The sequence below is a fragment of the Nuphar pumila genome, chromosome 16, assembly GCF_984573655.1.
Source record: "Nuphar pumila chromosome 16, dmNupPumi1.hap1.1, whole genome shotgun sequence".
NCBI classification, from domain to species: Eukaryota; Viridiplantae; Streptophyta; class Magnoliopsida; order Nymphaeales; family Nymphaeaceae; genus Nuphar; species Nuphar pumila.
The window spans coordinates 14,961,745-14,977,118 of record NC_143264.1 but is presented as its reverse complement, the minus strand read 5'-3'; the positions used below and the strand labels follow the sequence as shown (position 1 = coordinate 14,977,118).

At 35.7% G+C, this 15,374-nt stretch overlaps 1 protein-coding gene across 2 annotated transcripts in view; it reads left to right on the top strand.

The window, feature by feature from the left end:
- The window catches only part of LOC149812999 (Nodulin MtN21 /EamA-like transporter family protein), a 103,702-nt gene extending 92,379 nt beyond the window's left edge, over window positions 1–11,323 (top strand). For both annotated transcript variants that reach the window (XM_089991752.1, XM_089991751.1), the window contains exon 10: window positions 11,020–11,323. In XM_089991752.1, the coding sequence (XP_089847878.1) occupies window positions 11,020–11,138 (119 nt within the window). In that variant the 3' untranslated portion in view covers window positions 11,139–11,323. The remainder of the gene's footprint in view (window positions 1–11,019) is intronic.
- The last annotated feature ends 4,051 nt before the right edge of the window (window positions 11,324–15,374 follow it).

The following is a 15,374-nucleotide window of genomic DNA, read 5'->3' as shown; positions in this document are numbered from 1 at the left end:
GATCCTTCAGTATGTTATCTGGAATTGGCTGCACAGTAACTAATCATGTTTGGTTCACTTGTATCAAGAGATAATGTACACTTTCATACATTCATAGGAAACTAGGGTTGGAAACATAGTCACTGATATCACCAATGTTTTGAACATATACTGATATTATCAGTATTTCAAGGTCAACTGATATATTGCCAAGATTTTCAAAAATCAGCAGAACCTAAAGTATCGTGATGTTATCACAATATTTTCCTGAGTTTTCAAAAAACATTTTTTTATATATTTTAAGTTTTTTTTTTCTGCTTTTATATTTAATTTTTTTCTAATTGTTTCTTATGTTTTTGCAAGAAAATATTATAAAACCTTTTTTTCTTAAAATTTTAAAACTTCCGAGAAAAAAACAACTTTTTGAAAAAAAAATCTCCCGAGAAAAACCTTGTCGAGAATGACTATAGTTGGAAACAAGCTTCTTCCATCCTTAAAGTAAATAAGATTATGCTTTTTGTGCATACTAGATAATCGGCCTTGCCCATATGGCTGGGCCCTATAAGATAGCTCAAATGGTGAAGAAAAAATTGCATCTTATATATTTATCAAGATTGAAAGTAAAAATAATGGGAATCATAAACATATTGTTAATTTTAAAACATTGCAAAATAATTTCATTTTATGGCTACAAAGAAGGGGGTGAAAGACGTTTGAGAGAGAGAGAGAGAAGTTATAAATAGTAACTCATTATTTTTTGAAAAATTATAATGTGCCATGTAAGTTACACTTCCTTTTTTATGAAAACTTTATGCAAATGCCCATACAAATTTTAATTGCATTTTCAGCTCACATGACAAGAATGTCAATTAAGAAAAAGTTATAATTCATCCAATTTTTTGCACCTGATACCCTTGCTTCTGGTTTCATAATATTTAGGATATATCCTGTTTTTACTTGTACAAGATAGTGACATTTTCCTTTAGATCCTTCTATAATGAAGTATGTGGAAGTACAAGAACAAAGTGCAAAAGCACATACAAGTCCAATAGTGGACAATTACAAAGGCACAATACAAGCACAAAAGTGCATAAGCAAAAGTCCACTATGGGACAATACAAAGAGCCAGCAAAGGGCAACACCAATAAGTAAAAGAATAGGATGTTATTAATAATATGCTTGAAAAGCATTGAAACTATAAGGGGAACACCTCCCCTATTTATATATAAGCCATGAGGAAGGCCATTAGGAGCTCCCTTCATAGAGATGTTGGGGAGCTCCCAACGGTCGTGTCATTGGGCCCCCAATGACTCTATGAAGTGGGGCTCTCAATGGCATTGAAAAACAAAAAAAGAAAAGAATAAAAATAAAAAAGTAAGAAAAAGAAAAATATATCTGTTTCTAATAAATAGCTATAATTACATGTGAAAAGACTAAAATACCCATATCGGGCAAACTATTATAATACTATATATATTAACACTCTCCCTCAAACTTATGAGGAAATGACCGAAAGTTAAGGAGAAAAATAAATCGAGTAGGAAGATCTTTGGTGAAGAAATCCGCCAGCTGATACTTCGATATGACATACAACAATGTAATAGTTCCTCTCAGATACTCATCACGCATATAATGACAATCCATTTCAATATGTTTGGTTTGCTCATGAAAGGTGTGGTTGCTCGCAATGTAGATTACACTCTTATTGTCGCAACACATCTTCAAAGTTGTTGAGATAATTACTCCCATATCACTGCGAAGACTTTTAAGCCACACAAGCTCCATTGTTGTTGTAGCCATTGTACGATATTCAACTTCAGTTGAGGATAATGATACTTTTTGCTGCTTCTTGCATCTCCATGAAATTATAGTCACCTAAAAATACACAAAAACCAGTAGTTGAGACTCAGATTTTCACCTCAATCAACATTAGTATAGGCATGTAAATCTAATGAAAAATATGAGGATAGAAAAACCTTTTTTGTTATAGTATTCTTGATGTATTTAACAATTCTCAAGACCATTCATGTGCACAGTGGTGAAAGCATGCTGAAACTGACTGATCGAGTGAATTTCATGAGCTATGTCTAACCAAGTGATAGATAAGTGAGCGACCCAACTAGTTGACGGTAAGGTGTAGGATCTTCAAGCAGAGTCCCATCTTTCAACATCAATTTAGCATTAATCACTTCTGGGGTTTCTATCTTCCTATCATCTGTAATGCCAAACTTAGTACAAATATAAGCAACAAATTTCATTTGAGAAAGAATGTAACCTCTGAGAGAGTATACAACTTCAATACCTAAGAAATATCTTTGCCACGAATGTAACACCCAAAAATTTTTGAACTTGTAAACCTTTTTGAAAACGGTTAGAAGACTAGAGAATCCTTTTTCTTTTCAGAGTTTATTTATAAATTTAGCGGAAACATGTCTTTAAAAGAAAAGAGGGCAAGTCGACAAGCTTGGGTACGTTAGCTAAAAGCGCACAAATGGCAAAGGCATAGCTTGCAAATATCTAGATGAAATCATTCATATTATAAATAGTTTCAAGTTGTACAAAATTTGGATTTTCTTAAGAAATCCATAACAAAAACCCAAAATGATCAGGACAAGAGTTGCGAGTGGTAACAGTGGATCCTGAAGACATCTTGCAATCGCGCCATCGCCTGCTAAGTATCTAATCATTACCTGTACCCGTAAAATGGGTTAGTTTCGTGAAAAACTAGTAGGTGCACAAGTAGACAAAAATGTCTGAAAAGAAGCATAAATAATTAATTATGCATGATGAGTAACTAAGCAGTTATTGAATTAACATGAGCAGTTTAATAGCATGTATGAAATTCTAACTAGCAGATGCTACACATTATATCAAAGCATTTAACAATGAATTGAAAATTACTAAGCATTAAGCAAAACCACAATTCTATGCTTATTAGGTAGAGTGCACAAGTTACTTTATGTTTCATCATTAACTGGCCTGCGGGTACGCGCAGACGCGATTCGTAGAAACAACTGAGACTAGTTCAGGCGTCTATTATTTTATGTATTTTGAATAACCTGAATAGCTAGTTGAGTCCGCTCCTAAGGGGACGACCGTTAGCCGAGAGAGAATTCTCCAAAGGCATTCGTGGCTACAGATGCATCTGTTAAAATGTATCATTCAACCTTTGTAATATTATATATTATATATATAAAGGATAATACATATTCATATATGGTATATATGCATATGTATTATCCTAATTATATATATAAAATATATATTTCTCTATTTATAGGCATAGGGGTAGTTTAGACATTTCACAGTTTTACGCATATTCCATTTGGAATATGTTTTGTAATTTTACCTTTTATTTTTCTTTTTCTTTTTCTTTTTTTTGTGGTTTGCGCCACCTAGAGAGGCTCCCCAAAGAGTCGTTGGGGAGCCCCCAACGGTCACAAATGTGACCGTTGGGGGCTCCCAACGACTCCTTTGGGAGCCCCCTATGTGGCTCCTCTCTTGTGTTATAAATAGGGGTCCCCCCTTGTAATTTCTTCACTCCTTGGAGGAACTTATGCTCCATTGTATAAGGTTTTTACCCTCTTCTTCCTATTTCTTCAATAATATTCAACTTATGACTTTAAGTCATATTTATCCCTTTTATGGGTTTATGTATTAGCACTTGATGTGCTTGTATTGTTCCCTTAAGTGGGTATATTCGCACTTAATGTGCATGTGTATGGGTTCATTATCGAACCAAAAATATTCAAAGTCACTTTCTAACATGGTATCAGAGCGAGGTTACGATGGGGTTGTCTCTTGGCGCAGCGGAAAGCGTGGTGCTTAAGAAATTGTGAAGTATTCATTGTTCCTTCTCTTTTTTTGAAGTTTTCGGTATGTATCTCTTTTCTTAACATATTATGCATTATGAAACTATTTTTTTGCACATTTAGTGTTTTTTGATAGTTGAATCATTTCCTTTCACATTTCGTGTGTTCGTATATTTTAAAATATCTATTTTTAAATTTGGTGAACTTGTTTATTGTTCAAATATATAATTCTTGGCTATCGATTCCTCATCACATATAATAGTAATTTATGTTGTTAAAATTGTCTTCAATTATGTGGGATTTATGATGTTTACATAAGTATTTCATGATTGACCTATAAATTACCTTTTAAAAATTATATATGATGTCTTGATTAATGATCGTTGTTTAAAACTCTTTTCTCTCATATAAAGGCTAATTTGTTTTGAGTTCCTCTCTTGTTTATGGATTTTAGTGCATGTTTTTTTGAAAAATCTTGATATAATTCTTATATAAGAATCTCTCACATCTTTATCTTTGTTATGAATCATAAGTAGTTCTTGTTAATGATAACTATTTATGAGAACTCCTAAAGATGTTTCAATGTTTTTGGTTTATTTAAAGGATTTTTGAAAAATTGTTTGTGATAAATAGGTTGTTCGAACCATTGTAAAAGATCTTTTAAAAGAATTTCCCACACTATATAGAATGCATAGTGTATCTATTGCATCCTTTGGTATAAAAGATTTCATTTATTTTTTGATTTTCTTCTAATGATGCAAACGTATTTGTTTGTATTTTTCACATAAGGTTTCAAAAACCTCTTGATTGTATCTCTAAGGATGCCTACATTGGCCATAATATGGTCTTCTTTGTCTTAAATTGCATTAAAGCTTGAGAGACTCAAGCATTTGCATCTTTTATGAAATACATGCATTATTGCATGTTTGATATTATTACATTTTTTTTTCGTATTTTGTTCAAGTATTGTGAGAGTGTCTTCGTACACTTCTTTTATAAAATATTTATGCTTGTATGCGTATTGTCTATTCATAGACATTTTCACATAGTACTCTCTTTTCAATAAAGAGATGTTTTTATTGCCTTCTTTAGGGCTTGAGTTTGTTTTTATCCCTTAATGGACTTGTAAGATTGTTTCTTTTAAAATGCTTCCGTAATATCTTAGTACATGTTGTCTTAAATTTGCACGTTTAAGATTATTGCCATTTTGCATCTTGGTATACATATAATTGCAAATTATAAAGGCTTGATTTGTTTCTTGGATTATTCCAAATCCTTTCTCACACATGACATAGCTTAAATATTTCATGTTGTGTTTATTAAAGTTTTTTTTGTATAATGATCATGATTGAACATAATTTCGTATATATGCATCATTATTGTTATATGGCATATTGTTGTGATTAATTATGTTGGACCTTTGAATCGACCCTCTTTGTAAAAATCATATATTTGGAAAATGTTTTTCTCTAAGAATTCATTGACTTTTTATGGCATTTTATCTTCTATCCATCACATGTTATATGATGCATCAATTTCTTTTTTTTATGGCCTTATTGTTATATTAGAGATGATTGTTAAGGTGAGTTATGGGCACCTTGTGTTATGAGATTTTAGATTGTCCACTTGCCATATTATAGATGGTGGTTGAGGTGAGTTATGGGCACCTTGGGACTCTAGAATGATTTGGTATATTAGTGTGTCACTAGTTTAATGTTGACCATTGATCTTATGGATGCTCTTATTTATATATAAATGTGATGGATATATGATGTTTGAAACCTTAAAATGTCTTAAGGTATATTAAAATCAAGGTTTTTGGGATTATTGCCCAACCTTTTATTGTTTATGGATCTTATGAGTGCATTTGCACATTTGTGTTTTGTGCTTTTGTGCACAAGTATTCTTAGTGTGTGTATATTCACACATTTATTTCAAAATATTGTTGTTATGGGTATTCTTTTTAAAGGATATCGTTCTTTTGATTCAAGATTTTATTTATATGTTTGTCATTACAAGTTTTATTGCCTCAATAGTCTTCTCCTTTTATAACCCTTATCTAAGTGTCATCATATGTAGACAAGGATTTTATTATACCTTTGTGTGTTGGTAGCCCTTTGTTGACTTTGTTTCTCTTGTTCTAGTAGCTAAACACACTTGTCTTGAGTGTTAGCATATGTAGACAAGGCACATTGATTCACACTATGGTGTGTGATCTTTAGTCCATGTTGGCATTTGTGTCCTTGTTCTAGTCGCTGAGTTGTATGCCCATGGTTGGCTTCTTTCATTCAATTCAAGTGCCATTTTATGTAGACAAGAGATTTATTGTGTTTTTAGCCTATGGTTGACTTAATACTCTTGTTCTAGTAGCTGAACATACTTGATCTTTAGTGTATTTTTACGTAGACAAGAGATGCTTTTTGTCCATGTTGGCGTGTATTCTCTTGTTCTTGTCGTTGATGCACTCATTTCAAGTATTATTATATGTAGACAAGAGGTATTTTTACACACCTTAGTGTGTGTCATTTGGCCTTTAATGACATTTTACTTATATTCTTGATCTAGTAGCTTATACACTTGATTTATGGGTTTTGGAGGACTAATGAAGTAGTTGCTTGTAGTGGATGAACTACTATTGAAAATTGCAAAATTTCATTCATAACTTGTGTTTTTAGATACAAGTGAATCATATCTATGATATGTTTTTAAATCAAATTAATATTTTAGTATTTAATCTATATATGAAGTGCTTACAGTTTTTCGGCATCTTTTGTATTTGATATGCAAAATGAGTCTTTTGTCTCAAATGATATTCATTTTTGAATCTTGGGTGGATGCTTTAATATATTTAGTCAAATCATGCTTCTTATATATGATATTTGTTTGACATAGATCTTCTCCCTAAAGATGTGAAACTCTATTGTTGATCTATGCGTGTTAAAGCCCCTTAAAGTTCATACTCATCATGCTTCTGAACATTTGCATCTGTGTTCATTTTGACTAAAGTATGTTTGGAGCATGTTCATTAATGATTTTATTTAAGTGTTAATTCATTTTATGATAGTATATGCATATGCTCATTATGGCCTTTTAGGCCCTCATTCAATAAAGCATATGTAGCTTATGCCTCTTCGTAGGCTTATTGTGGTGTCTCTTAGTGGACCATTTTGTTATTTCCCATTATGGGGTTGTGTTTGTCCAATGTTGGACCTTATGAATGCATTATGCATTCTTGCAATTCGTTTTCGCTCACTCTTTAACATGATATTTGATTTTTGAAACTTTGGTTTTCTAAATTTTTCTTTTCATGCTAAAGTAATTATCTTATTATGCATAAATTTTTGCACCTTGTTAGGAATGTTCCATTTGAGTAAAGTGCAAATATATTTTTTACTTGTTCTTTGTTGTTGTTCCTCAGGATCTTGAAGATAAGAGGAAAAGAAGTACCTTGGATAGATCATGGAAGGTGCTCATCGTTAAAGACGTTGGAGGAAGACATTTGCAATGACATTCGTACGAAAGGCTCTTGATGCCTTGAGAGTCTTCCTCCTGCTTTCTTCAATCTTTTCGTTCCCCCACGCAAAGTTTGAGGGGGGGTGTTAAAATGTATCATTCAACCTTTGTAATATTATATATATTTTATATATATAAAGGATAATACATATTCATATATGGTATATATGCATATGTATTATCCTAATTATATATATAAAATATATATTTCTCTATTTATATGCATAGGGGTAGTTTAGACATTTCACAGTTTTACGCATATTGCATTTGGTATGGGCAACAGGGGACTGGGGCAAGGGTCTTCCCTTCCCCCCCCCCCTCCCCGTCAGTCGAACAAGTACAGGTGGTATGGGCAAGGCCCGTACCGCTTTCTTAAAATAACAAAGCAGGGGCAAGGAGGCCCCTGCTGGCTTTGTAAAAAGAACGAAGCAGGGGCCAAAGGCCCCTGCTGGCTTTGAATAGGAATGGGGTAGGGCCAAAGGCCCTTACCAGTTTCAAATAGCGAGGCAGGGGGCCTGCCTTCCCCCCTACTCGATAAATGAAATAAAGGCAAGGGGCGAGCCCTTTGCCTGATTGAAAATTAAATAAGCAGGGGGGCTCGCCCCCTGCCTCATAAAAAACAAGGGTAGGGGGGTCCGCGCCCTGACTGTTGAAAGAAACCAAGGCAAGGGTGCGAAGCCCCTTGCCTGACGAAAAAGAAGAAGAGGAAGGCACGGCAGGGGCCGCTGGCCACCTGCCGGCGAACATAGAGGAAGAAAAAAAGGGGAGGAAGAGAGGAGATGGAAGAAGAAGAAGAAGAAGAAGGCACGACAGGGGTCGCCGGCCACCTGCCGGCCTTCCGGCGAACGTAGAGGAAGAAGGGGAAGAAGACAGGAGAAGAGGAAGGGCTTACTTGGGGCTGCCGGAGAGAGAGACGTCGCCGGTGGGGCTCGCTGGAGAGAAGAGCGAGGGAACGAGGGAGAGATACAGAGAGGCGAGAGAGAGAGAGTCGGGGGTTGGGGGAGAGGATTCGAATGCCTCTCCCTCCCCCTCCCCTTTATAACGACACAGGGGGGCGGGCGCCCCCCTGTGTGTCGCCCACGGCCAGCCCCTGAAATCCCTTTCGATGGGCAGGGTTGGCTCGGGTATGGATCCGGGTAGGGTCCAGACCCGACCCGGGTCCTTTTTTTTTGTCTGGGTTTTACAACGATGGTCGTAGCTTTAGGAGCACATGACCTCTGATTTGGAATCAAGTTCCTTGTGATGCTTGTCATGCACTTGTTTCATTCTATTTCTAATCATTTACAAGTGCTTTCCAAGGTCCTTTAAGATCAAAATACACTCTTTCAATACTTCATCCTATAGTCACATATATAGGAAAAATTTTAAAAAATCATTGTAAAGTGATAAAACATACAAGGCAAAATCTTGTGATAGTTTGAAAATATCAAAAATTTATATATATCGCGATTCATGACATCATCACGATTTTATCAGTTACTTTTACTCTTTTACTTCTTTTCTATATCTTAAATATGTTTTTTTTTCTTTTATATTTTTATTTATTTCTTTTATTATGTGTATTTCATTATCTAAACATGTTATTTTCTTACTTATCTATGCAATTTTTATAATTTTCTTTAAATTTTTAGGCCCTGAGTTTTTTTTAGATTTATCAACTAAACCTATATTATCATAAGAAATTGCCTTGCCAACATATAGGGAAGATCACTATTTGTGTCTATGCTTCATCCATTGTGCTTCTTTTGGCTTGACCTGGTTGGTAATCAATGAGTGTGGGTGGTGGCCGCCTATAGACGACTTCAAATGGAGTCATTCCAATGGACAAGTGATCTGCAATTTTGTATTACATACTTCTTCAAATGTTCTCTTATATATCATGCGTTGGTGTAAGGTTTTTGGGCACCTGTTCATGATTTTTGTTTGCCTGTCTGTTTGAGGGTGGTAAGCATTGCTCATTTTCAAGCTGGTGCTTGGAATCTTGAAGTACCTTTGCAAAAAATGGCTAATGAAAATAGGATCTTGGTCACTCACTATAGATCGGGGTATTCCATGGAGCTTGGCAACCCCCTTGATGTAATCCTACATCACTTGTGCTGTGTGTGGGTGTTGTAGTGCTATAAATTGGTCATATTTAGTGAGTCAATTGACTACAACCATTATTAATGATTTTCCCAAGGCTACCAGACTAGGAAGTGGAAGCGGGAAACAAAATAAGAAATGGATGCAAGAAGCAAGGTATTTTAAAATTCATAAGTGGGAAGCAAGGAATCAATTTAAAATAGAAAATAGGAATAAAAAATGAAGTTTTGCAGGATCAAATGGAAAGTGAATACTAATCGAACGGGAAGACAATGAAAACTAAAATAAAAATGACAATTCTTAAGTTTCATGATTTTGTAGTATAAGAATTAAATTCTTCTCAAAATTTAAAACTGATGTTACCAATTTAGAGAAAGTATTTGGGAAGTGAGTGAGAAGCGTGAAAGGAAGCACATGGAAAACATGAAAAGAAGTGTGAGAGAAACACATAGGAAGCATGTAAGGAAACAAGGAAGAAACGCGTGGGGAGTATCGAAGTGTGAGAGAATCAAGATTCCCCATCAAGTTTTTGAAGTGAGGAGTATCACACTTATGAAGCGAGTTTCTGGGAAGCGTGCTTCTCACCTATCTATGGAGCTTTTGGTAACCCTGGATTTTCTTAACAATTAGGCAAGCCTTTCATAAAGTCCATGGTACATCTTCCCTTTAGTTTTTTTAGGGGTTGGAGCAGTCTTGAGCATGGTAGGGCTTCTACTTTGTTGCATTGGCAGGTGGGGCATTCGTCTATAAACCTCCTTAGGTCTCTCCTCATGCCTTGCCAAACAAAGCTTCGGTGAATTCACTGATATATTCTGCTCCATCCTTCATGGCCGGCCCGTGGAGTACTGTGAAAATGTTGCATGAGATTGGGGTTTACCTTGGAGATTCGGGGCAGGTGCAGGCATCCATTGTAGTACATGCAAGAATTCCATAAGTAAATTCCCTTTGCTTCCTCGGCTTTCTTTCCAACTTCTTTGAGAATATTTGAATATCTGTGTGATGTTCATGTTCAGCATTGATGTTTTCCATTTGCCTCACAAGATATGGTTGCCAATGGGTTATGGTGAAAACAATGGCAATCAGCTCTTTTTCATGTGTCAGTGCTTTTGCATTTCTAGAAAGCATGAAGTAGGCTATAGGTTGACCCTGTTGCATGAGTACATCTCCAATCCCGGTGTCTTAACACATAATTCTCCACTGCAAAAATCTATTGGAAGTCAGGTAGTTGCAGGACTATAGTGTTGTTCATGGTCTCCTTAAGTTTTTTGAAAGCTCCCATAGTTGCTCATGGTCATTACTTGAAACTAACTCCAAGTGCACAATGTATTAGAAAGTGATAGACGGATTTCTTGTAGTCGAGAAATGACAACCTTCAATAGAGAAGTCAATTAGCTTGCTTGGTCATGCAAGCTGAACTATCCCTCTTGTTACTACTATCTTATGCCTGAGAAAATTGCCCCCCTGTTTCTAGTTACGTTTGCATGATCTGCTTTCATGTTGCTTAGTTCATAGTATTTTACTGTTTTGCTGCTTCCCCATCAAAAGATACATTGTCAAAGTTATCCTGATGTCAGTTCTTGCTGATTTCAACAGAAAGGATATTAATATTATCAACCACCTCTTTCTCTTTCAGATCATTATGTTGCAAGTTTCAGGAATGATCCTCCTTGGAGATGTACCATCTTTTGTAGGACTCACTGGCTGTGCACTAATTATTGCATCAATTGTGACAACGGTATGTCTTGGGCCTGAAAGAGTGCCTGAATGACATAGAAGCTTTATATGTTTTTCCCCTGTTCCCTGTGTTAGATGGGCCCCTGGTTTTGTTAGCAGTGTATGTACTCCATGTAAGAGTACCCTTTCATGCTGTGTATAGTGGTGAAAGAGGGGGAAGAAATTTTTTTGTATTCATCAATTTAATTCATTTTGAGGTGCAACAGGTGCTAGTGGCATGGTAGCAATATTTTCATCAGTTGTAAGGATGAAAGGAGCACAACACATTGAGAGAGAGAGAGAGAGAGAGAGAGAGAGAGAGAGAGAGAGAGAGTTGATCTGATGCACGTTTACATTGTTTACTGTCGAATAAACCGTTGCTAAGATTCTTAAAAGTCCAAATAAAAAAAGGTTCAAACCTCTTTCAAAAAAAGGTTCAAACCAACAGAAACAGGTGTCATTGAAAATTGAAAGACTACAAGGACTTTTCAGATGTATATGTTGAAACTATGTGCATCAAACATAACGCTTTTTGTGACATACAAATGCTTAATCGTGTTGTATAATATTCAATCTTACTGGGTGGAGAGAGAGAGAGAGAGAGAGAGAGAGAGAGAGAGAGAGAGAGAGAGAGAGAGAGAGAGAGAGAGAGAGAGCTGAAAGGAGCTCTTAAGTTTCACTTGGTCGTGTACCCAAAATGCATAGTGAGGCTGAACCATCAGCATAAAGCAAAGCTTCAAACAAAGTTTCAAAGACATAACTTAGTGGAGCTTAAGCAAGTTCTCTAGATAACCTCCCTTGGTTGCAAGATTTGTATTTTGAAAACAAAAAGATAACCATGGTATTTACCTATAAAGATGAGTACAAATGGGAGGCAGTGGCTGAGCCACGTTGTGGGCAGGGTGGGCACGGGCCCACCTGACCCACAAAAATCCCCCAAGGGGGTATGGGTCAAGGTGGGCACTGCCCACCTTGATCTTTAGAGTTCATTGTAAGGTCTGCAAATTTTCTATGCTTAATTCCGATATTTATATGAAATTCATCAACCATGAACAAATCAATGAACTTTTGGATGTTAAAAAAAAAAGGGTTGACGCAATATGGATCTGGACTTCGGTAAGAGATCCAACTACAAACCTTCCTTTCTTTTAGGTTTTATTTTTGGTTTGGATCTTTGAAAATTCAAATCTAAAACACTTTCCTTTGGCTTTTTGGACATATATATACATTTTTATAATGGAGGATTAGACTCAACTCAGTCCAATTTGAATTCCCAACCCAAAAGTTGAGACGGATCGAGGTTGGGATGTCGATACCCCTATTGACATTTTCCCCTTGTTAGCCCCTATTTAAACCCCCTAAGCGGGGAGGGTGTTGTGTGTTTAGGGGTCTGAATGAGTGCCACATATATAAGCACGTGGGGCTCGTATTCTCGCGTGTGTCAGCATCACTTAGCATCAAAGTCTGATGTGGTTGCAAAGACTTAAGTATCTTTTCTTGCTACTCTTGCCATGAAATGACGGTTTAAGAAAAGGACAAAAATGTCCTTCATTTAAAAAAGAGAAACAATGGTTCAAGAAAAGGACAAAAATGTCCTCCATCTAAAAAGTCGAGAATGATGTTAACTCTTGAAAGTTCAAACGTCTCATTTTTTTTCCTAAGCAGTAAACTTTTGCACTATCTGCTGTAACAGAAGCTCCCTTTGATGATGCACCCTTTACCGTCATCTGCTGTCGCTGGAGCAGCTTTTGTCGTCGTCTCGAATCCAGGTTCGCGCCTTGATTTTTAGTTTGTGTTACAACACATTGTTGCCTTCCTGTTCTTGCCTTGTGTTACAAAACATTCTCGGGTTCACAATTGACTGGTTCGATCATTGGTGGGCGTCATAAGGGCATTTGTCGGCCATCTCTTTTTACAGTCTTCTCTTCCTTTTCATTGTCGTTAGGCAGTATGGAAGAAAGCAATGCCGCATAAACATTCCAACAAGTGCCATTAAGGCATCGCGAGTACCTTTCCATGTCATCATGCTATTGTTAAAGAATGTATGTCATCGTGAGTGCCATTAAAGCGTTGTTTTGTTATTGTAGGTGGATCTTGTCCTTTCGACAGTTGGAAAATGAAAGATATTTATAAGACACTGGGACCTGTTGACAAGAATGCTTGTTTACAGATACAAGGAAGGGCCTCTACCCCATCTGGTATCATCCATTCACTCAGTATATGCAATGTATCGCAAATCGCATTTGTAGTAACATACTACCAATTTGTGAGATATTGTTTTGTTTGTTAATATCGATTTGTAAGCTATTATGCTGAATTTCTGCATCAATTTGAAATATATTTTGCGATTTGTAAGATATTATGCTGAATTTTTGTATCGATTTATAATATATTTTGTGATATGTATATCGATTTGTAAGATATTATGTGTTTTGTAGTGTCAATTTGTAAGCTATTATGATGAATTGCCGTATCGATTTGTAATATATTTTGCAATATGTCTATTAATTTATAAGATATTATGTGTTTTCTAGTATCGATTTGTAAGATATTTGTAAAAAGAATTTTAAAACGTGTGTGTGCAGAAATATATTATTGTGCGCTTGCGGTGGCAATTTTAGTATTCAAATTGCTACTCATTTAGCGATTTTTATTGAAATCACTTCACAACATCAGAGATATAATTAAATCGTTGTCATGTGAATCGCTATCGTCAACACACATATATGACAAATTATTTCTTTTATTGGCCTGGTAAGTAGCAACTCGATGTATAGTATAAGCAAATAAGAAATTGTTGTTGCTTTTATACTATGATTCATTCAATCATTTCTTTGACTTGCTTAACCTTATCGGTATCCATTTAACGCAAAATGATATCTTGCTTATGACAGTGGTGAGCTTATCACCTGGTTGCAATGAAGATGATCTATCTCAATCATTGGAAAGTTATGGAGAAGTGAACATGTGCACTAATGATACACATGATAAGAATGGTGCAGGCATTGGATTCACTCTTGACTTGAATGTTCCAACAGAAGAAATGCAATTCGATAATGAGGTAGACGATCATGACAATACACTTGATAAAGGTGCAGGCACTGGGAATGAACATGATAGTACACTTGACTCTGTTCTTTTAGAAGGAATGCAGTTTAATAATGAAGAAGCTGCATATAAATTTTGCAATGATTATGCCTTAAAACTTGGCTTCAGTATTAGAAGGTATTCTTGATTTTATTTTGACTTGGATTTTATTTTTGTCATGCAGGTATGCGTTTAAGTTGGTGCTTCAGTGTATGAGTACAGGTTACCAGACACAGGACTCGGCTTCAAGAGCATACCATTGGCCAGATCAGCAAAAAACTCTGTGTTCGTATATGCATAGTAGTGGTGCAAAGTCAAGGCAATCATTAGCTTAAGAGACCCTGCACATATCAGGTTGTATCTATCCTTTCTTCCATATTTATTTTATAGTCTTTAGTGTGCATCTGCATTGCATGTTTACATTTTTGTATGCCACTAGGAATAATGTCATTCAAGCATGGGGGGATGGTTTAGATGCACACTCAAATTTTTTTCAGGTAGCTAAAACTCATAAAATTAGGCTTTAAAGAAACAAGTTTGTAGCATATATGAATGTTTTTGACATAATCTGACAATTTAAAAATTTTTAACCCCTTTGTGATTTTTTTTTCTGAACTTATCTAAAAAGAGTAATTATTTATGTAAAATTCAAAGAAAAGATAGTATTTGAATGTTAGAATTGTTTTGAATCACTAAAGTATAAGTATACACAGTATGTTTTGAAAAACTAAGCAAATGAAAAATATAAAAAAAATAAGCTTAAAAGAAAAGGAGTATGCATTTAGTTGTTGATGTCTTCGCGATCCTTAGTAGCTGAACTTAGACACAAGTTGAAGTGTTTGAGTCTCATGATGAAAAAGATAACAAAGGAGATCATCTTCTTGTCTAGTCGATATCTGTGACCTATTTGGTTCGATTAAGTAGAGTCTGAAGGGTGTTTTACACCTGGTGCTCTAAAGTCATCTGGTTTGGGAACCACCGGCTCAAAGGCTCGTTACATAGACTTTATAGAAAGCCACATAGATAAAAATATTGTATATGATAAGAGGAAAACTATACGTAAACTGTTAAAATGGAAGGTCTAGTGACTCAAGCAATTAAGTCTGAGGGATACTCTGTATCTGGAGCCCTAAGGTCGTCTGGCTTGAGAGTCATTGACCCAAAGCTCGCTACACGAGTCACAAAACT